Source organism: Quercus robur, chromosome 1 (genome assembly GCF_932294415.1).
Source record: "Quercus robur chromosome 1, dhQueRobu3.1, whole genome shotgun sequence".
Lineage (NCBI taxonomy): Eukaryota > Viridiplantae > Streptophyta > Magnoliopsida > Fagales > Fagaceae > Quercus > Quercus robur.
Genome location: NC_065534.1, coordinates 8416407 through 8440092, shown reverse-complemented (window position 1 = coordinate 8440092; position 23686 = coordinate 8416407). Strand labels below are relative to the sequence as shown.

General features: G+C 31.4%; 3 protein-coding genes across 3 annotated transcripts in view; 2 read left to right on the top strand and 1 right to left on the bottom strand.

Moving 5' to 3' along the window:
• Positions 1-23686, bottom strand: part of LOC126719002 (la-related protein 1A-like) — a 71472-nt gene that overhangs the window by 16268 nt on the left and 31518 nt on the right. The gene's annotated exons all lie outside the window — the stretch shown is intronic.
• The window catches only part of LOC126718988 (ankyrin repeat-containing protein BDA1-like), a 68293-nt gene that overhangs the window by 33309 nt on the left and 11298 nt on the right, over positions 1-23686 (top strand). The window lies entirely within an intron of this gene.
• On the top strand, positions 8444-15662 carry LOC126718980 (L-ascorbate oxidase-like). The gene is made up of 5 exons (XM_050421431.1): positions 8444-9048; positions 9263-9355; positions 9456-9668; positions 10296-10493; positions 14396-15662. The coding sequence occupies exons 1-5, from the start codon at positions 8749-8751 to the stop codon at positions 15356-15358; spliced, it is 1767 nt and encodes a 588-aa protein (XP_050277388.1). The 5' UTR covers positions 8444-8748; the 3' UTR covers positions 15359-15662.

The window sequence follows — 23686 nt, the reverse complement described above, 5'->3', positions numbered from 1 at the left end:
TGAGAGGCATGGTTTGTTGACATATACTGTGGTCTATTGATTTTAGTGGGAATTCTTTTGACACCAGGGGAGGAACCCATGAACTCCAATTGTACAAAGAATTGTTCTATTTCTCCATTGACATAGCTATGGTGAGGGAAAGGGTCAATTCCATAAAATTCATCCTTGTAGTGTATGATACTATTAATACAGAAGCCGGAACGAAGGATGGGTATCCGCTTCTTGTCTCCTGGTCTCCAAAACTTCCTCTCCCACGCAGCAAAAATTCCAGGACCAAGATTGAAAATAATGCAACTTATACTTGTTGGTTTTTTAGATGATAAATATAACTTGATTGGTGGAAAAACCACATTTTCTGGCTGGATTGGTAAGCTATATGGATTGTTAGAATTGTCACGTAGGAAAATTGAGAGCCAAAACCCCATTCCTGACAATGGGTTATAGAGATAGATACATTGATTTGGAGAGCTGGATGATTTGGTGTAATGTATTACTAGCCAACCACGCGAGGAGTGGACATGGTTGGGGACATATGTACAGCCATCATGACTCTTGAACTTGGAAGTTTCAAAAAAAGTGGAATTGCCGGTGAAATAGTCCAATAACTTTATACGGTTATGGTTTTTATTATTGTAGAGGTCTCTTGTACCAAGTAGCCGTGGAGGTGACAATGCTAATAGTTTCTTTGCAAGAGACCGCCATAAATGACAAGTGTTGCGACATTGGTAAAGATCAGCAATGTCCATTACTTGCTTGAGTATTAGCTCCAGCAGGTCTTCTGGTAGGTCAGACCAGGAGACTGGAGGTGGAGCCATTGGTGGACACTAACTCAAGTATGAAAGTTAATTATGTAATCCTGCTCAAAAGAAGAATGTTAATTTACACATCAAGGAAGAATAATTTCTAATCATTATGAACTATTTTCCTGATGAACTTAAAACTCAAATTATGGTATCTTATGTTACAGAGCACATGGGCAATGAATTAAGTCCTTTTCTTTTACTTAGATGGGTTTCAAACATTCAATGCAAACCAAACAAAAAAGTTGGTTTTCTAATCATAAATAGGTTTTGAACTTTCAATGGAATAAAGTCAATAAACCAAACAGAACATGCATGTTATATTAGGGCCCATATTCTAGCTAGCTCATTTATGACAGTGACTAAACTTCAATTAGTTATTTAAAACAACAAATAATTAATGTTTTATAGCTCATTTATGAGATAAATACAGGGTAAAACACACACACACACCAACAGATAATTCAAATTGGGAATAGAAAGTACAAAAGGAATTAACATTCATAAAAAAAATCATTAGACGAAGCCAGAATAAATTGCTTAGGGCTTGAAGAAGAGTCTTGCGAGAGAGAGAACCACGGACATGATTTTAATTAGTACTACTCAATATACATACATTATATATACGTTGCATGGAAAAAATAAAAATAAAAATAAAATTTTAATGCATCCGCTACCCAAAGGTGCAAAGGTCTCGAAGATATATACACGGGTGATTACTGATTAATGAAAGAAAAGGCACATCAATGAAAATAAGAAGAGAAGAGTAGTGTTTTTACCTGAAGAAGAAGACTTACCAAGAAAATAAGAGTAGTCTGTGCTCTTCTTGGTACTCTTAACTTTACAAGCCTTGTGGACGTGCGGCGGCTACTCGTTCATTCATGGGAGTGGTTAAATTGTACCGATACTTTTCCTCTTTTGACAAGGAGTCTCCAGGCCTGGCTTGGGCCCATTTAAGCCTTTGTCTAAGGCCCATTAACTAAATTCCCTAAATTTTTGGGTCAAAAAAGTGAAAAATAGCACATAGGTGGGCTATCTGGTTGACTGGCTGCAGGTCCAAAATTGTGACTGGGATGGGATAATTGGATAATTACAATGAGGGATGAAATATTTAAATTCTGGATATCTCTAACAACCAATCGAGTTATAAAAATCTTAATAGGAAGTATCTTTTTTTTCTTTTTTCTTTTTTTTGTTATTGTTTTGGGCATTGTTCACTCTAAGGAGGCTTAAAATGGAGATGGACACTCTTGTTGAACTTTTTTGCTTTTATGAGAAAAACATGATAGGCCAAAGGGAAAAAAAGGCCAAATTAGCCTAAATATAATCACAATGTTATTGATGAAAATGGGTAAGACTTTATCGACATATAAACAATTAAGTTCATGCCATCTATGATTGAGAATTCTAAACGTAATTATACTCTCTTACTCCATGCTCTTGACTCATGTACACTAGCATCCTTGATGGGGTTGCGTGCACAACTATGACTCATCTGGATCTTCTGCTCCCGCAATCCCAAATTCAGTGGATAGAGTGTTACTATGGTCATGCCCAAGTGGATGACGCTAACTCAAATCGCCCCCCTCTACCCATTTTTTGTTACAAGTAGATGTAATTTTTGCTAATGTAATGTCATTTATTAATTTTGTAAGATGATTTTTTTGGGAAATCTACCTTGAGATTACTTGTTTCTTTACACCATCTATGATTGAGAAAATCATCACAATTAGAGATCAATAACCTTCCTATCTATCAAATATTTTATGTTTTATTTATTTATTTTAAATTACAAGAAAAAATTAATACAATTTACACCCTATAAGTTTGGTGATTTCCTCTTTAATTTACCATATAAGTCTAAATTTCATTATAAAAAATGTTTAAATTTTGTTATTTTAGTCCGTTAACTTTAATAACGTTGTCAATTGTTATTCTAATCTTTCTATTCATTGCTATTTGAAAAAATTCATTAACTCTCTTAAAAAAACACTATTTTAAAATCATTCTTTTAATGTTACAAACATGAAATGACGTTTTAAATAAGTTAATAGCATCTTCCAAATAGAAATGAACAAAATGACAAAATTGTCAAATTTAATGGGCAAAAATAACAAAATTTAAATTTAGTAGACTAAACTAACAATCACAAACTTATAGAGAATAGATTGTATTTTTGCCTAAATTATATATAGGACTTTGTTTTCTAGTTTTTTTTTTTAATACATAAATTGTATATATAATTTTGAGTAATAATTTTATGGATGAAATAATAAATAAGATTGGACTGACAAGAATCTGAATGTATGTATCCAAAATAAAAATAACGAATAATCCAATGGTATATTTTTGAGAACCTTCCAATGGTATTTCATCAAAAAAGTGACCATTTTGTTCCATCAAAAAAGAAAAATGAACCTTTTGCTTTACTAGATGCCAAGAATAGATACCTCACAGCCATGCAAATATCCTTTGCTTAGGACGACTTGCTAACTCCGATGGCAATTATAGAATATAGTGGAACATTGCACCTCATATATATATATATATATATATATATATATTTCCTGGAAAATTGTAATAATTATATTAATATACTAAAAAAGAGGAACCGTTCCCATATTCATCAAGTGCTTAACACACAGGAGCATGTTCCTTAGCAGCTGATTTTGTTATTTTAGATGTAATAGTGAACTCTGACACTCATGATCTGTATTCACTAAGGCTTTCAGCCACTAATTCGCCTTTTATGGCTAATTAATCTAATGCTTTTCCCTTTTGACCCCCCAAAAAAAAAAAAGTGCTTAACACATGAGAAGGAATAGAGGAGATGGTGATGGTTCCAACTTTGTTTATAAGATCGAGAAGGCCCAACTAGCTAGCAAGATGATGTGCTGCTTCGTTGGCCTCACAGAGAACATGAAATTAAAAATAAACATAAAGGAAATGAAGAGACCAATATTCTAAGAAAATGACCATTGCAGCTCATATATGTCCCACCATAAAAGCATCGATCCCTAAGGCTAAATCAAAGATAATGCTTGCAAAGTCATTTGACTCATGTTTATTTTTCATACGCCTAGGTGTCTACGACTCCCACACAGAAGAAAAAAAGAAAAAAGAAAAAAAAAGGCAAATATCTTACATTAAATATGATTCTTACAGGGGCAAATTAATCAAATGATTGAAACTTTCTATGCAACCCATTATGCAGATAAATTAATTCAGGTTCAAATCCCAAATGTAGGTGTAGCTTCCCATCGATATCCTGGATTGAATTAAATTGTAGAGTGTGAGTGTTGTTTGATTGATCAATGGTTGATCTCAGTTAACAAAATCCAAGTCAGTGTGATTGGAATTTGGATCAAAAATCATTTGAGTTGTCCTCATCACACACCCAAAACTATATATATTACAAGGGAGTTGAAGTCACATAGTAGCATAAAGCGAAAGGGGGTACATTAAAAAGTTGTAATTAAATGCAAGTTTGAAATTCAAATTTATAAATAAATCTTAAATTAGATCTCATTCCAAACATCAAAACATTGAAGAAATGCTGAGACAGAATGAGAGGTGCAATATCTTAGCAAGCTTAATTAGGTCCGCCCATGCAGTTATAACATACATTTTTCATGTGTGAGTTTTGCGTTATCATCGAGAAACCTACACATGGTTTGCATCCACCTCCGCATCCAGTGCCAATTTTAGGGGTACGTTTGGTACATTGAATGAAAATTATGAAAGGAATTGTAATCTTTATTACTAGGAATAAAATATGTTGTAATGTAATAACTAAACTCATTCATTAGTTTGGTTGTAAGTTATAATATTAGAATGAAACTTAACATTTATTTTAGGAAATATTTTACTTATACAATTATATCTCTTTAAAAATTGTTATTCTTAAACTTAAGAGAGATATGTGTTATTTTTTATGATTTTTTATTTGGAAATATATTAAGTTTTGACATTATTACACTCACTAAGGAATAGCTAATACAACTTTTTAAAGATGAATAGTTATTCCTCATTTTGAAGAATAGCTATTCATAAAGAATGACTATTCCTTGTAATAAAACCATAATCAAACTAAAGAATAATTAAACCATAGGAATAACTATTACATTACAACACATATCACAGTCTACCAAACATGCCCTAAGAATTTTTTTTAGGAGGTTCATTTAAATTCGCGTTGAAGAGGTTGAAAATGACTCTTTTGTAAATAATATTTTCTTTTTTCATCATGATTATTAGGATAATATGAGATAGACCTTTACTCATAAGTCATAACCCATGATCCGAAGTAGAATTTTTCAAGTCAACACAAAGGTCTCTTAGAAGATAAATCTTAAGTAGGTAGGAGATGAATATTGTGAAAACATGTGATTTCCTTATTAAAAAATTAATTATTATTTCTAAGATTAAATCTTGAAAATCCTTACTATAAAGTACTATAATAAAGTTATTAATTATTGTTGTTAAGTGAACTTTAATTATTGTTGCTTCAAATACTTTAGTTTAATATTTATTAGCTTTTATCTTTACTCTTTTCAATTCTTTTATATAACAACTCAACTCAACTTTGAAAATTTATTGGTCTTTGTAATTCATTAGGAATAATTTTTGTTATATCTTTTATATTACTCTATTAAAAATTCAACACAACAATGCAATCATTAAAAAAAAATTTGTCTTCACTCCCCACTGTCCCACACCTTACTTCTACTACTTCACACTTAATTGTCTTTTAGTGTTTACACTTTACTGCTCACTTAATTATCTTTTTTTGAGATTTAAGATCAACAAATTACTAATTTTTGTTGTTGGACTTGCTTCTTCTTTTTTTTCCTCCCAAATTTTAAATCAAATTGGTTTGTTATTAGGCTTCTTTTAGGGAGTTCAAATTTTTATTTTAGGGTGGTCATAACCAACAAATTATAAAATTATTATATCTTTTTTTTTTGTCCCAAGTCAAGGGGGGTTCAATTGAACCTCCTCAAGTCAATGTGGCACCACCACTGTCCCCACCCCTATCTGTGTGCGTCCATCATTTAAACCATGTCAAGATACCAATTAGGGCCGTAAATAGGCTAAGCCGAGTATTCAAATTAAGATCAAGATTTTTCATTTAAATTTATTTCGAATATAAACCAAGCTCAAGATTATTACCAAATTAAATTACATGTTTAAGTTTGGTACATTATCTTGACCAACAAGCTTGAGTTGTTCATGAATTACTTAAGTATTCAAAGTTAAGGTTTTTTTTTTTTTTTGGTACCTGACATGAACATATACAATACTAGCTTAAATATAAATATATATATATATATATATATATATTTGAGAAATATACTAGCTTATATATGATAGACAGGTCCAAGTTACAGTTGCACCTTTCAATAACTATAAATTAGATTAATATCTTTCACACTATAAACATTGCATAATATATTCTTCCCATACATAACATTCATGTATCAAAATTTATATCAATCATATGTACTTTACTAACTAATTCCTTTACTCATGTTTGTATCTTTTTAAAATACAAACAATTTGAATTTGGACATTTTATTGATGTTATTGTTACTAATCTTTAATCATATATATTGACATTTTTAATTGTAAGTCTAATTCCTTTACTCATATGTTTGTATCTTTTTAAAATACAAACAATTTGAATTTGGACATTTTATTGATGTAATTGTTACTAATCTTTAATCATATATATTGACATTTTTAATTGTAAGTAGAAAGGGACTAAGAAAATAACATAATCCGACAATAGATTTCCAAAATATTCATCCAATGAAAAATTATTAAATTCTTTGGATGATTTAAAATAAAAGTTAGCCCCCATATTTATTATATACAACTTTTAAACCTCCAGATCTTTCTAGCTATAACTGTATTGTCACACTATAAAAAAAATATTTAATAAACCAAACTCTACCAAATGCGGTCGTGAGGAATAATATTAGGGGCACGTTTGGTAGACTGTAATAAGCATTGTAATGTAATAGTTATTTCTTAATGGGAATATGTACGAAATTCCCAGACTAGTGAGATGCAAAAATAAAGAAAAATATACGCCAAAAAAAATAATCACACACAAGACGGTATTTATGTGGTTCGGCAAATTGTCTACGTCCACGAAGTTACAAGGATTTCACTATTCTTAGGAAAAAATACAAGATACGGCAATACAATTTTCTCTCTCAAAAACAATATAAAACCCTAATCTCCAAAACGACAGTTTTTATATCCTCCGCTCCATGGACTAAATTTCAGAAAATCTCTCATTAAAAACCATAACAATATTATTTCAGGTTGGGTCTTAATTCGGATCAAACACAATTAGGATCCACAAAACTCAACATTTCTATGGTTTAACTATTCAGTAGTTTGGTTATGTTTTTATTATAGAAAATAGTCATTTTTTTTATGAATAATTATTCTTTAAAATGAAGAATATATATTTCTCTCTAAAAGGGTTATAATAATTATTCCTTAGTATCTATAATAATTTCTAACATTAATATATTTTCAAATAAACAAACTTTTCATATCCACGTAACAATTATAAAAATAAAGAATCTTCAAAAAATAACTCTTCTCTATCTCAAATTTAAAATTATTTTTTTTTGAAAAATATATTTGTATGAGTAAGATATTTCATAAAATAGATCTTAAATTTTATTCTAATGTTACAACTCACAACTAAACTCATGAATATATTTAATTATTCCATTATAACACATTTATTTCTAGTAATAAAGATTATTATTCCTGTCATAATCCACATTAGAATACCAAACATGCCCTAACAAAATTTATACCAAGTATCACTTTTTAACTTAAAGGAGAGGGCATTAAGAGGTGAGAGGAAATTCGGCACTTTTTCTTTTGCCCATAGTAACAATAAACCATAGAATTGAATCGATAGTTATGACAACCCGAGATGGTGGATCTAAACTTTGAACATCTCCATCGTAAACATTAGAAAGTGTCAATTAATATATATCAATCAAATAAATAATTTTTTTAACTTTTATTGTATGATTTTATTGTAATTATTCTTCTCTCAAAATAAAGTATATATATATATATATTCCTAAATTTTGACATTATTTGTTTGTTTATGCAATTGTGTCATATTTGAAATTCATAGAATAATTTATCAGTAAAATAAATAAAATTTCATTTTAACTTCTTCTTTTTTTTTTTAACTCATATAATATGTTTGAAAATTATTTAAATTTTACTTGATACTTTTTTAATCAGGGTTACTAAAATTTACTAATGTATTCCCTTTTTACTAAATTAAAACATAAAATGAGAAAACGGTCAATTCCTGTAGTTCAAGAGTAAATAGTTTATTCTATGGAAAATGAATAACTGTCAAGAGGAATTCTACAACTCAATTAGAATCATTTTTCATAAAGAATTTTAAAAAATAATTATCTTATTTTCCTATATTTAATAGCAACCTTAAAATGAGTTAGAAAACTACCTTATTTAATTTGGTGTATAATGAAATTGTTTTCTAGAAAATTTTAAGTGGAAAACAATTTTATCTTTAGTCATGCTAAATAAAGGAAGTCAATAATAATTTTCAACTGGCCCATTTTTTCTCAAAACCTGAAAAAAAATGGTCTGCATCGTCATTTATCTCCATTCTCCCCCTAATTCTCTCCTCTCTACCCCAAATTCGGCACTGTAAGATTATTAGTCTTATGTTGATTCCCTATATATATGCATATATATATCGAACCAATACTGCAATCGTCCTTGTCCAAAGCAAACCTCTACCTTTCAAAACTATGAAGAGTTTCATGACCCACACAACCTTCCACTAGCCATAGCTTGACTTTGCTTGTTTTTAAAATATATTTTCCTTCTTCTTCAATCACTAAAATCTTTTTTAGCACCCCTCTAGCAGAAAATGGGTACAACTTGTGGTTTAACGATTGACCCAATTTATAGATATGTGAGGGCCCTTGTTATTTGTTTCATTTTGTTACCTTGTATACAGTTATCTTTGGGAGCCAATACCAGGCACTTCAAATGGGAAGTGGAGTATAAGTATTGGTCTCCCGATTGCATAGAGAATATCGTGATGGCAATCAATGGCCAATTTCCCGGTCCGACGATCTGGGCAAAAGTTGGAGATACCATTAATGTTGAACTCACTAACAAACTCTCCACTGAAGGAGTTGTAATTCACTGGCATGGAATCCATCAGGTTTTGCTCTCACTTTCTTCACAATTTTACGTACACAACAAATTTCACTGTTTTTTCACGATATATGAGCTAGGAGGGTTGTAATTAGAACAGTATCACTTTCATTCATTTTTATTATATGTCAATCATAATACACCACTTTGTTAAAAGCATGAAGTATGGGATTAAGGCTATAGTTATTTATTTATCTGAATAAATTAATTCTTGTTTTCAGATTGGAACACCTTGGGCAGATGGAACTGCTTCCATTTCACAGTGTGCTATCAACCCTGGAGAGACCTATAATTATCGGTTTAAAGTTGATAAGGTAATTAAAAACGTATTCTTCTTCTGTTTTTTTTTGCTCTCTTGGATTGGAAATAAAGTATGATGTTCAATTTATTTATAAAATATATTGGTGCATGCAGCCAGGAACATACTTTTACCATGGGCACTTGGGCATGCAGAGATCAGCAGGGTTGTATGGGTCTCTGATAGTGGACTTGGCAGAAGGAGAGAAAGAGCCATTCTATTATGATGGTGAGCTCAATCTATTGTTGAGTGACTGGTGGCACAAAAATACTCATGACCAAGAGATTGGCCTCTTCACCAACCCATTTCGTTGGGTTGGTGAATCCCAGGTAAAACTTGTTTATGAATCTGTTATGGCTGATATTATTTTTTTTCTAAATCTTTCATACAAGTCTTTTTTTTTACGAAAGATGTTACCACAATGCTTACACTTCACCAGCAACTATTTTGATATTCTATTTTTAGTGAAAATTGGTTTTGTACAAGATTTCATAAAACACCACCAAGAATGACAACTCATTTTCTCTCCCTAGTTAAGATGCATTTAATGATCTGTTAAATAATATTTTTATGTATTTTAAAAAAATCAAACTACATACATATATCTAAAAAAGACATACATTATCATAATGAATCTGATCATATGTAAGCTAATGAATTATTAGTAAATGTATCTTCTTCTTTAATTTAATGTATGTACCCTTCAATTAATTATACATTAATTGCCTTTTATCTGTTGATTTAACTGTGCATTGATTGTATTTTATTATATTGTTAACAAGAGTGAGTTAAATTTGAGAAAATTTATCATGCATAAGATACATTTAATATCACCCTGTTAAAGTCACAAAAGATCATTAGTGTATAGGATTAGGATTCTTTTATCAGACTTATAGCATATAAATAACTTTTATTATGCATTATTTTCCTTTTTATTGAATCCAATTACCATGCAGAGCTTGCTGATCAATGGAAGGGGGCAGTACAATTGTTCCTTGGCAGCAAAGTTCAGTAGTAATACATCCATTAGCCAGTGCAAATTAAGAGGAACTGAACAATGTGCACCCAAGATTCTACATGTGCTCCCAAATAAGACTTACAGGCTAAGACTTGCCAGTGCCACTTCATTAGCTTCACTCAACTTGGCCATTGGGGTAATATTTTTGCATTGCCACTATATCTTGCATCTTTGCGCATGCATTTTTTATGTGCTAAAATAGTAAAACTACAGAATATTATTATTCAATTCGCTTTCACATACATTTATATATATATATATATATATATAAATATATATTTATATGGTAGAGACTAGAAACCTTTTAATTTGGTTGACAGATGAGAATATTTTAAAACGTAGTGTTATGTCATACCACACTTGTTATATTTCATTGTCGCCACTGACAAAGGGTGAGACAGACAAGTAGTCTTCATAAATAAATAAAAGACAGACAAGTTGTCAAAAGTGGCTTAAATCATTATAGAAGGAATAATTCCGATGCTCTTTTCCAATAAAATTCAAGTAGTGGTTTTGAAGTAATTAATAGTTAAAAGGCTCAAATTGGAATATACATAATAATTAACCACCCCATATTTTTGGTGCGATAGTCACTTCATAAGTATAAATATTTATGGAGTGTGGAATTAAGGGTCAGGATTCAAATATCTAAGAGGAAACTTCACACATATATACACTTAGATTAAGCTAAAGTAAAATTTTTATCTTGTATAAAAAAATAAAAAATAAAAAATCAAAGCATTAATTTCAACAACAAAATCATCAAAGCATTTAAGTAATAATTTAATCAAAAAAAAATTATGGTAATCAAAAGACAATTATAATATAGAGAAGTAAAATATGTAATAGTAATACTAGGAACACCCCCAACCCGCGTCATATTTATACGTCAAATCTTAATTAGATTTTAACATTTTTTTAGTGAGTCCACCATATAAACTTAAAAGAGCTAAAATTCAATCAAGAGTTAACAAAAAAAAAAAAAAAAAAAAAAAAAAACTGGAGTAATTAAAAAACAAATCTTATATTATATTGCTTTTGACTGGAAGTGTAATAATAGTATATAATGCTAGGAACCCATGCAACTGTTTTTTTTACATCAATTAGTTGTATCCAAATCTCTATTGGTGATTTGGTGTAGTCATCAGTGGTGGTGGAAGCTTGGTATTTGTGGCAGAATACATGTGAAGTGAGTACAGCCATTTTAGCCGATGACATGCTAGCTTGTTGGGTTTGCAGAGGTGACACATACCGTGTATCTTATCACTTTCGCAGTGTACTACTGGACCAGATGCGCATTTGTCATTTCCTTTGCATGTCATTGGCATTGATGGTTCACAACTCACAACCCACTGATAGCTTCCCCTGAAATGAAATGGCCACTTACTCCTGAGTCCCAAAATAAAATAAAATAAACAAAGAATAATAATAAATGAAACGACAAGGTGATAACGAAGTCATGTTGCAACTGCACCACCAAACCGACTCCACTTGTTAAAATAGGTCAAAAAGTGAAAGGAACACTAGAAAATGTTTGTTTATTGGGATTTACTAACTTATGATATAGCTTAGTAAACCAGTTTAGTAGATCTTTTATGAGAAAGTAAAAAATTGATTAATTTTTTAGACAGTTATTTCAATTTTTTATAAAAAAAATTTTTAAATGAATTATTGAGAAATGTTATATTTACAATATTTTTATAATACTTTCACAACAAATAATAGGTGATAAGTTATTATTGATTGTTATGGGTAGACAAAAAAGTAATTTAAATTATGAAATCAAATTAAAATTAATAACAACCATGTTATAAAAATATTGTAAAAATGTTATAGATATATCACTTTTCTTGATTATTTACCTTTGTTGTTTTTCAATACAGTGAAATTTATTTTTAATAGATGCATGAATACATCAATTTTTTTTTAAAAAAAAATCTCCTATTCAATAACAAAAGATTCACTAATTGAACTACCTAGAATACATAGTCTACCATAAATTTTAATACAACTTTTATGTGTGACAAATTTTGGAATCCCTTAAAATGCTCTTAAAACAAGGGATGAATGGATCCCTATAGTTTCACATAACAACAACTTGACCAAAATTGCCCCTTGACCCCCACCAAAAAGGGCCAAACCTAAATAGAGTATGCTTTGTAGTGATAAAATATGTTACCAAATTTTTATTTGGTCTTGTATAGTTGTCGTCTACACTAAAATCTTTGACTCTTTCATTGAGAAACCCATATAGGATGTACTTAGACCTAATTAGGTTCTACAAATTCATATGAACACCATCTGGTATATATTTTATGTAAACAACCCACAAAACAAAAACATTTTCATTATCTATTAAGATTTTTGAAAGCATAAATTGTTTTCCAATCCTTTAGGTATCAAAATAACACCTGTGTTTTACATAATAGATATCTTTTTTGTATGAAATTACATATCTGTCTTAAACTATTAATTTTAATACCTAACGCCTTAATTTTTAACACCATCATTTATTTTAATATTATGATAACTTATTAATTATCTAAAAATTTTAGAAATATATATATATATATGATGAATTTAATGACCACTTATTCATAATATTTAAGTGTTTTTTTTTCCATTCCTTTCTATTTTTATTTTGGTGAACACATGGCTTGTTTAAAAGGATTAGGAATGTGGAGTGGGTGGGGGAAAATAATCGTGGAGTAGGTGTCGAAAATTGGCTTATACTACTTTGGCATATCTAAAAATTTGAATGCTTTTGAGTCCTATACAACCCTGAAAACGTGTGCTACCTCTGTAGCAAAAAGAAAAAGAAAATGCATGTGGTTGCTTAATGTTCGTACCAGGAATATTTTAGTGCATGCCTGCTTTGCATCATCACTAGATGCTTTCCCATTAAGCAACATAAAATGCACAAAGAATAGGATTATTGGGAATAGTCGGGGTGGCAAAATGAGTAGGGTATAGATGTGGTTTGGCCGGAGTATATACTCGTTTAACCAACTATTGTTGTTAAGAGATTTGTAAATCTCACTCAATTGACATATTTTAGTGTTTTCAATCAAGACATCGAGTATCTAAACTTTCCCTCAGCCAACTAAAAAAAAAAACTAATTATTATTCATATCAACCAACCAAACAACCTTCAAACTTTCCCCCTTAAAAGTTAAAACTTACAAAATAACTAAAGTTTAAAACTTCTAAAATAATCAAAATTAATATCTCAAAGCCTACAGAATAATCAAAAACTTTCCCAAAATCTCTAAAATACCCTTGAAACCCTTTACAGTAATCAGAAGATACCGTCAATCTTCTAACTACCGAAAATACCTCCAAATTATGCCTTGGAATATATATTATGTAGAGAATCCAAACTTTAATAATTTAGGGAATATTATTTAATCAATATTCAATTGGAGAAATTATGATATGTTTCTAAGAAACGAATTAATAGCCACTTGATAGATGAATGATTTGTAATTGCTCATATATATATATATATATATATATCGTATTTGGATTTAGGCAATGAAGGTATTGTTCGAATACATATCTTAGGTCTATATCAGACATGTATTAAGTTTAGATGGACTATATAAGGAATTATATTGATGTGTTTAATTGTGACTAGTAATTTTTTAGATAAAATGGCAAACATAGCTAGCACATCCCCAATTCAAGATAACCTGCCGCCCTAATAGTTTAGGATCGAGAGTATATTTTTATTAGTTTTGGGAGAGTCTTAGCTAAACTATTGGTTAGATGAGCGAAGATAAACAGACAAGGACAATCATTTTTATAATTATTTTCATAATAGACGTGACAAATTATAATTTGAATAACATTATTTTCATATGAAATTACCATTTATTATCATTTTTATCGTAAAAAACGATTCTCTCTACTTCCTAGACTTAGACACAATATTATTGTATGTATTTTTCTGGCTTTTCAATCTCTTTACTGTTAAACTGTAAACTTTCTCAGCTCTAACAAAAATACTTACACATTTTTGTTCATTGTTGCATCTAGAATCACAAAATGCTGGTGGTGGAAGCCGACGGGAACTACGTCCAACCATTTGAGGTTGATGACTTAGACATATACTCCGGCGAGAGCTACTCAGTCCTATTAACCACAAACCAAGACCCTTCCAATAACTACTGGCTTTCGATAGGTGTAAGAGGAAGGCTTCCTCAAACCCCTCAAGGCCTTACCATCCTAAATTACAAACCGAATTCAGCCTCAAAGCTTCCCATTTCTGCACCTCCAATCACTCCTGTATGGAATGATTATAACCACAGCAAAGCCTTCACCAACAAAATTCTTGCTCACATGGGGACCCCAAAGCCTCCTGTAAACCATGACCGTAGGATCATCCTCCTCAACACTCAAAACAAAATCAATGGATATACCAAGTGGGCACTAAACAATGTGTCCTTAGTCTTACCACCTACACCTTACTTGGGCTCCATAAAATATGGTTTTAAAAATGCTTTTGACCAAAAGAACCCACCAGAGAACTTTGATAGCATTAATTATGATGTGACGAAACCACCAGTGAATCCTAACTCAACTTATGGAAATGGGGTTTACATGCTAGGTTTCAATACTACAGTGGACGTGATACTTCAAAATGCCAATGCATTGAATGCCAATGTTAGTGAAATACACCCCTGGCACTTGCATGGTCATGATTTTTGGGTGTTGGGGTATGGTGATGGGAAATTTTCTGCAGACAAGGATGAGAAGAAACTGAACTTGAAGAATCCACCGTTGAGGAACTCTGCAATCATTTTCCCATATGGATGGACAGCTTTAAGATTTGTGGCTGATAATCCAGGAGTATGGGCCTTCCATTGCCACATTGAACCTCATTTGCATATGGGTATGGGTGTGGTCTTTGCTGAAGGAGTTGATCGTTTGAGTACGATACCTAATGAGGGTCTTACCTGTGGTCTCACTGGAAAGATGTTCTCGGGCCAGAAGAACTGAGAGTAATACCTTCCTTTTATTCCACCGCAGCTTTGTAATTGTGCACTTTTTTTATGCAATGCAACTTCGAGTTTATTAGAAGTTAGAACAACTTGTCAAGAATAGTGTAACTCAGTAACATTGCTAAGAACTTGTGTTCAAATCTCTCTTCCTTCACTAATTGTAAGGGAAAAAATGCAGAGATTTCCTAGAAAGACAATCTTGAATGTGTTTTAAAAAGTAATTAGAGGAATAGAGGCCAATTAGGTTTGGTTTATCTTTCGTCAATCAATAAGATTTAAAGGATGGGTTTGGATAGGACTTATATGGTTTTTGTGTTTTGCTCTTTTTTTTTTTTTTTTTCACGTGTTTCAAAGACAAAATTTAGCTAAAAAGGCTACTGTGCATGAACAGTAGCCAAAATTTTTTACTATTTAACACATCAATGGGTCCCGTGCACTGTTTACGAGACCAATAAACTTCACTTTTCAACAACTTTTTCATTAAAAATAAGTCTCACGGTACTATTCACACAATTAAAAATTATTTTGCTACAGTGTTTTCAGTTTTCAATTTCAGCAAAATAAGTTCTATCCAAACGGACCCAAAAATATACAGAGATTTCTTAGAAAAAAATTTTCAAAGAGTTATTTTTAAGTTGTTCCTAATAACATAAATTAATAAATAAATTACAATTAATAACTTATATAATCATATTTCACTAAAATTGTATTTACCATAAAATTAGAAAGCAAGTTGAGATATTACCTCACTTCAAAATCATCTCATAATAATATAACAAAATTACCGTCAATTTCATGAGTTTAAGGTGGCGGAGTTGAGGGACGAACCAAGTCATTCTCTTGAGACAATACAATTTTGTGTGCTGCTCTCAAAATACAACAAACCTAACTATCAAGCTATATATCCTAACAAGTACACCACTTGTTGGATAAGAAGCTCTAAAATATAATATTTTCTTAACCCAAAAATATAATATAAAGGAGGATATATTTTTCCAAGAGAGGAGTTAAAATTTGATTGAGCAAAGTATTTAGACAAATTTTTCTATCACATAGAAGTGTGAGATAAAACAATTAGAAGATCTCATTATGACCGGACATATAGGCCTTATATAGACTAGTTAATAGATTTTTTTTAGATAGTTTCAACATATGACGTCCGTTCTTAATGATAATTTTTTATCATCAGACCAAGACACCAATCATTTTTTGATGTAGATGGGAATTGAACCTCAAATCTCTTATACAACCATCAGAAATTTTACCAATTGAACTAATTAGAATCCACTATATAGTTAATAACTAGTTACAAATAACGTAAATGAATACCATTTGTTATAATACATGGCATTATTTGACATTAAAAATCACTTAAATGAATATTTAATCAATAATTAAAATACATTTTATAAAAATAGTCCAACAATCCCCAATTATTTTTATAAAATTATAGTTAAGTACATATAAGACCTTTTTGGGTAAGATAGAATACCATACATAATGAAGGTGCCAATAGCTTGAACCCTAATTTAGTGTTTTAGCAAATATTGTTCCAAATTAAGTCAATAATGGACAATGTCTTGAACTATGACTTTTCATCATACACATAATATTTCAATACTCTATCACGAGTTTTCAAGCCAGCACATTACAGCCTTGTGCTTGATCCTAGTTTTCATGAGCAACTTAAATAATTAGCCCTATTCTCATAGGAAGCAGTCTCACTTCCATGCTCACTTAGGTGTGTTTATCAAGTATGCTCTCCTAACTTTAACATCCATCTCATAAGAGCTATAGACTACATTAAGAGTTTTTAATAAAAAACTCATACTATATAACGTTACAAGATACATGCACTTACACCATAGGGAGGGATAAGAGTACTTGTACTCAAAAATAAATTTAATTAGTGCATTTTATTCAAACTATTCTATAATTAGTTCTTTCCTTTGAACCTAGCTTTTGGGACCTCCAAGCCCTAAGTGGGTATCCTCATAGACAGTTTATTTGTCTCATCCCTCTCGATGTTTATCTAAACCTTTGACTAAAGTATTTTTTTTTTCTTCTCATACACAACTTGGCAAAAGGCCTAGATTATGGTGGTATTAACAATTCCTAAAAATTTATAATTTTTGTATCACCTAATTTTTTATTTTTTTATTGGCTCACTTTGGTGGATTTAACAAGGATCTTTTATACCTCAGACTCAAGAAATTGATGATAATATATCTCTCATGATATAAAATTACTTTGAAGTATTAATGAGGTAATAACTTTTAACTTGTTCATTAATTTTATGGTAAATAAAAATTTAGTGAAATATCATTATATTAATTATTATTGCATAAATTATGAATTGTAATTTATATATAAATTTATGTTGTTAGGAACAAAAACTTTGGTCAAAACAATAGGAGATTCTAGCCTTTTGCCCTTAATTTTTAAAAAATTTAGCAATATGCCCCTATTTCGAAACTATATAGGGATATGCCCCTGTTTCGATACTCAATTACCTTAAAATCGAGTTTCAATGAAATACTCGATTCATAGAAAATCGAGTTATTCCGAATAAAACTAAAAAAAAAAAAAAAAAAAAAAAAAAAGAGCATGGAACTCGATTTTAGGGAAGTCGAGTTCCAAAACGCCGCTATAGGGTTTTAAAACGTCACTATAGGGCTTAAAAACGCCACTATAAGGCCCCTTAAACTTGGTATGGGGACTTATAAAAAAATTTTGCATGAAAACGCCGCTATAGGGATCTAAAACGTCACTATAGGGCTTAAAAACGCCACTATAGGGCACCCTGAATATGGGCCAATCACACTTATAAAAAAAATTTGCAGGAAAACACCGCTATATGAATTTAAAACGCCACTATAGGGCTCCCTGAATATAGGACAATCACACCGCTATATGGAAATTTTTTTTTTTTTTTTTTTTAAGTTTGATCGGGCATAACTCAATTATTTACAAATCGAGTATTTCATTGAACTCGATTTTAGGATAATCGAGTATCGAAACAAGGGCACGCTCCTATATAATTTGCAAACAGGGGCATGTTGCTAATTTTTTTTTAAAATTAGGGGTAAAATGCCAGAATCCTCCAAAACAATAACAAAAACATTGAAAACATGACTTGCTGAAATAAAAATTAAAAGTAGAATTGATCAAAGACATACTGCATGGATGATGGAACCAGTGAGTCACAACTCATAGTCAACGATGGATGGTGGCAATGGAGATTACAAAGAAAGTTTTTTTTTTTTTTTTCTTTTGTATAATTTTGAGAAACATATTACAAAGAAAGATAAAAGCTGCATTACCTGCACAGGGCCTATATTTCCGTGATTGAGAAAAGCATACGAGTCATTTATTATAGATTGAGACCAGACCAAAAAGTCAAACAAGTTTCATAATGGGAAAGATGAGGTGGAAATTCCAACAGAAAGGCGACAAAGATGGTCAATCTTCCTCCCATGCAATTCTCCTCTTTAGGGGGTTGAGATTGAAACTTGAAGCGTTCACTTTTGGTCAGTACGTTTCGATCAAAAACTTTTTTAACCTTTTTAATTTTTATCTTATCTTACGAAATTGGTTAATTTCCTTTACAAATTTGAGAATAAAGAGTATGTCTTCTTGGGTTTCTTCTTTTAGTTTCTCAGCATCCATACAAGAAAAATGGAGGAAGAAAAATCTATAGAGAAAAAAAAAAAAAAAAAAAAGTACCCCACACAAGTGAGATACTGTTTATTTGGCAGAACCCTACTGATTTAATTTTAATCCAAACTTTGGGCAAAAGTAATAACTAAAAATTTGTAAATCAAATTTATATATATCTAAAAGCTAAAGGATAACAATTATTGTTGCTACGCTATTATTGAGCCACATTAGTGACCACATCATCCACCTATTTTCAATATTCTTTCTCTTATTTTTAATTTTTTTTATCAATTTACAATTTTATTATTATATTTTCTCAAACTTTTCTCATTCCTTTTACCTTTTCGTTTCTCCACTACTATCTACCTTAATATCATTTTTTTTTACCTCTATCCACTTATTTTCCTTCTTTTTTTTTTTCTTATTCCCCTCCTCTTACTATAAATTTACAATTTTCTCTCTCTCATTCTATACATATTTTTCTCATGCACACACAAAAGGTTATTTCTCTCTCTCTTTGTCAAAACATTTTCTCCATTTTTTGGTAGATTTTTTTTTCTTGCATCTCTACTTTAGGTTGATGAATTTTTGTATTATTTGGAACTCTATTTTGGGTTGATGATTAAGTTGTTAACTTTTTCTTCTCTTAAATTTCATAGATGTTATCCTATTGCATTATAAAAATAGTATATAAGAATATAATATTATTTTATTACATAACATAACATGAGTTGGATAATTTGGTATTTATTACTTTTTTTTTTTACTTTTTTTTTCTTCTCATTTTATTTTCAATAAACTTTTTATTATTTTCTCTCACATTTTTTGTTGAAAAAGTGGTTATTCTCTCTCTCTCTCTCTCTCTCTCTCTCTCTCTCTCTCTCTCTCTCTCTCTCTCTCTCTCTCTCTCTCTCTCTCTCTCTCTCTCTCTCTCTCAGAGTTTTGGTTTGATTTTTGTTTGAGTTAATACTTGATTATTTTGGAAGTTTTTATAATAAAAAAAGAAGATTATTTTGGAAGTAAGAATTTGAGTTTATATCAAAACACAATCTTGGTTATCCTAATTACAGATTGGCATTCTATCCATTTTGGTCTATTTCGGTCTACTTCCTTAATTCGATCCAATTCGGTATATTTCGGTCCACTTCAGTCCAATTAGGTCAACTCAGTCCATTTAGTCCAATTCGGTCCATTCGGTCGACTTCGGTGTATTTGGTCTACTTCGGTTAATTCGGTCATGTTCAATTCACTTCGGTCCAATCTGTCCATTTGGTTAATTTCAGGTCGTTTTGGTCCAATTTGATGGATCTACTTAAGAATGGGAAAATATAAGTTTGGGTTGAGAGTAATATTAATTATTTGAGTAATACCAATCGTAATTACATAATAAGTTTTGGTTATCATAATATTCTCCTTAAGAGAGTGGGAATTTTAATAATAACTTTGAAACTTAAAAATTTTAATTGTACTAAAAGAAATTAGGAAAATATAGTTAGAAAAATATAGACCATTTCAAAAAAGAATAGGGCAAGATTTAAATACAGTACTTAAGTGTTGTACCTAAGGTTCCTCCCTCTTAAGATTCTGCCATGTGGATTTTTCCTCTTGGGATAGAAGTGTATTTTTTAGTTAAATAGCTACATGGTTGAATTTTAAGAAAAGAACCTAAGGAACAACACATAGGTACTGTACCTATGTTTTATCCAAAAGAATAATATCAATAAAAAGAATACTGTTTATTTGACATTGAAGTTTAGCAAAAAAATAAAGCGAGAAAGAGAGAAGTGTTTGCAAATAGTGGTTTTTGTTTTTATTTTGGCAAGTCATCCTGCATCCCTTCACTTCTACTCGCTTGAATTCTGATACTTGAGCAACTCAGTTGTTGTTTGGTTGTTCTTTCAGACTCCTCAATTGGTGGCAGCTTATATAGTTGTTGGTGGGTCAATGAGAAAAGAAAAAATTGCAAGTCTTAAAAAAGTTTTTTTTTTTTTTTTTTTTTGTTTGTTTGTTTGGATGACTTCATGTAAAAGCAGGGGCACCATCTATGAGGCCAAGTATTTGTATTTATAGGTTGTCATCACTAATGCAGCGCATCTTAAAAACGGATAGAAACATAGCCAAGTAGCCATTGCAGAGTCATTATCGGGCACTATATCTTGAACCTGTACCTACTTTTTTTTATTGGTAATTACGTACACAGGCCGGCTCAAGGCCTAGGCAAGTTAGACCTAGGCCTAAGGCCCCACTAAAAGATAAAATTTTTCTTGAGAAAAAATGCTCCATTTTTTATAGTTAAAGGGCCAAATTTTTATAAAATTATATATATTTTTTAAAGGTTGTACTTTTTTTTATTAGTGATGTACAAATTTTATTATTAGTTTACAAATTGTCATGTTATTAATCACAAAAAATGTGATATAAATATTTATTAGTTAAATTGATGAAGTTCATCAATGAGAAATAATATCACATTATATTTTAAATATTTTATAGTATTTTTAATTAGCGCATTTTTCTTTTTCATTTCTATTAAGACTCTCAAAGTACGAGACAACCTTAACTCAATTGAAACCCTAAAATATTTCAAAAAGATGTTGCAAATGTGTTAAATCATCAATTATAAATTAATCTCCCCCAATAGTTTGAGACTTTGATTTTTGTAAACTAATATCCTACAAAACCATACACCAAATAATATATATATATATATATATATATCTCTCTCTCTCTCTCTCTCTCTTAAAATTAAAATATAAAATTAAAAATTAGATTACAACTTTATTTAACTATTCATAGTCTTATATCCAAAATAAAGTATCTTTTTCAATCGCAATATATTTTTATTTCTTTTTATTAATATTTATAATTCAACTATGATATTCAATTCTCTATATGAAATTAACATTAGTCTAGTTGGTATTATTTATGTATTTAATGTATCAAATTAACCTTAATTTAATTAGTATTAAATAATTTTGTTTAATTAATATTTAAATATTAAAGGCCCCGCATAAATTTTTCGCCTTAGTCCCCAAATTATGTTGGGCCGCCCCTGTACGTACACATGCATCCAATAGGTTATATAATCCCACCACCTCGTCCTCCACCTTACTCTTACAAAGTGAGCAAGTGCCATATATGTAAGAAAATGACTCTTAAACCTGTACCTACTTACTCTTTAAAGAACTATCTTACAAAGTGAGCAAATCCTGTTTAAGTTAGAAACTATTGACTCTAAAACCTGTACTAGTTACTCTTTAAAGAACTCTCTTACAAAGTGAGCAATGCCATTTGTGGGGCCCAATAATTTATGGGCCAGGCCCACTTATTCATGGGGAGTCCTAAGGCCCAAGCCAAAGAAGGCTATAGTCCAAACTCAATAATGTAAAGCATAAAATGGCCCGGAGAAGCAGCCGAGGACAGTCCAGTCCTCGGCTGACCCAAAGTTCCACCGAGAAGAGGGGCAAAAACGGTATAGGGACAAACTTGAAAGAAAATCTAAAATATCTAGGAAAGGCTGCCCTTACTACCCTTCCCATACAAGGCTCTGCACCTAACAGAGTCGTATTCTTCAGCTTTATCAACCACCTCCAACGACTTTGGGTTTGGACTGACGGGACAAGTATCAGTCTTGGAAAGGTCGACCCTACACGTGGACGAAGGAAAGCGAACGCAGGCTAGTATAAAAGAAAAAGTAAGTAATCTGGATAAGGGGCTGAAAAAAAGGGCCAAGAGTGAGGGCCTCCCAACCCACCTCCAGGAGAAAGACTCCAGGGGTGAAAATACCTTAAACCTGTATGAACACCACAAAAAAAACCCACCGCCTGGTAACCAAGGCCTAGCCTTTCAAACCCACTCTCTACAAATGATATTGTCTGGGCCTTTTTACGTGCTAACCCAACACTGTTGTGGTTCGTTGCGAATCGTGTCCCTACAAGGCTCTGCACCTAACAGAGTCGTATTCTTCAGCTTTATCAACCACCCCCAACGACTTTGGGTTTGGACTGACGGGACAAGTATCAGTCTTGGAAAGGTCGACCCTACACGTGGACGAAGGAAAGCGAACGCAGGCTAGTATAAAAGAAAAAGTAATTAATCTGGATAAGGGGCTGGAAAAAAGGGCCAAGAGTGAGGGCCTCCCAACCCACCTCCAGGAGAAAGACTCCAGGGGTGAAAATACCTTAAACCTGTATGAACACCACAAAAAAAAAACCCACCGCCTGGTAACCAAGGCCTAGCCTTTCAAACCCACTCTCTACAAATGATATTGTCTGGGCCTTTTTACGTGCTAACCCAACACTGTTGTGGTTCGTTGCGAATCGTGTCCCTACAATTGGCACCGTCTGTGGGAAAGGCTTGCGCGTGGGCTCAGGCAGCGGTGGAGTTAGGCTTTTGTCGAGCAAGGGTCTATAAGGATGCCTTTATGACCGGCGACACATTGTTGTTGTTCCAACATAAGTTCCCACTAGGGGCTACGCCTCGCAGTGCCAATGGTGTGGGCAAGACTAGGGGCTTCAAACATCAAGCTGACTTCACCCACCTTATTCGAGGAGCTAACCTTTAGAAAATAAATAAATAAATGAACAACTACAAATTTTGGACAGAACCAAGGCCTTGCATGGTCCTCGGACTCAAACCTCTGGGGAAACCAACTACTTACAACAAA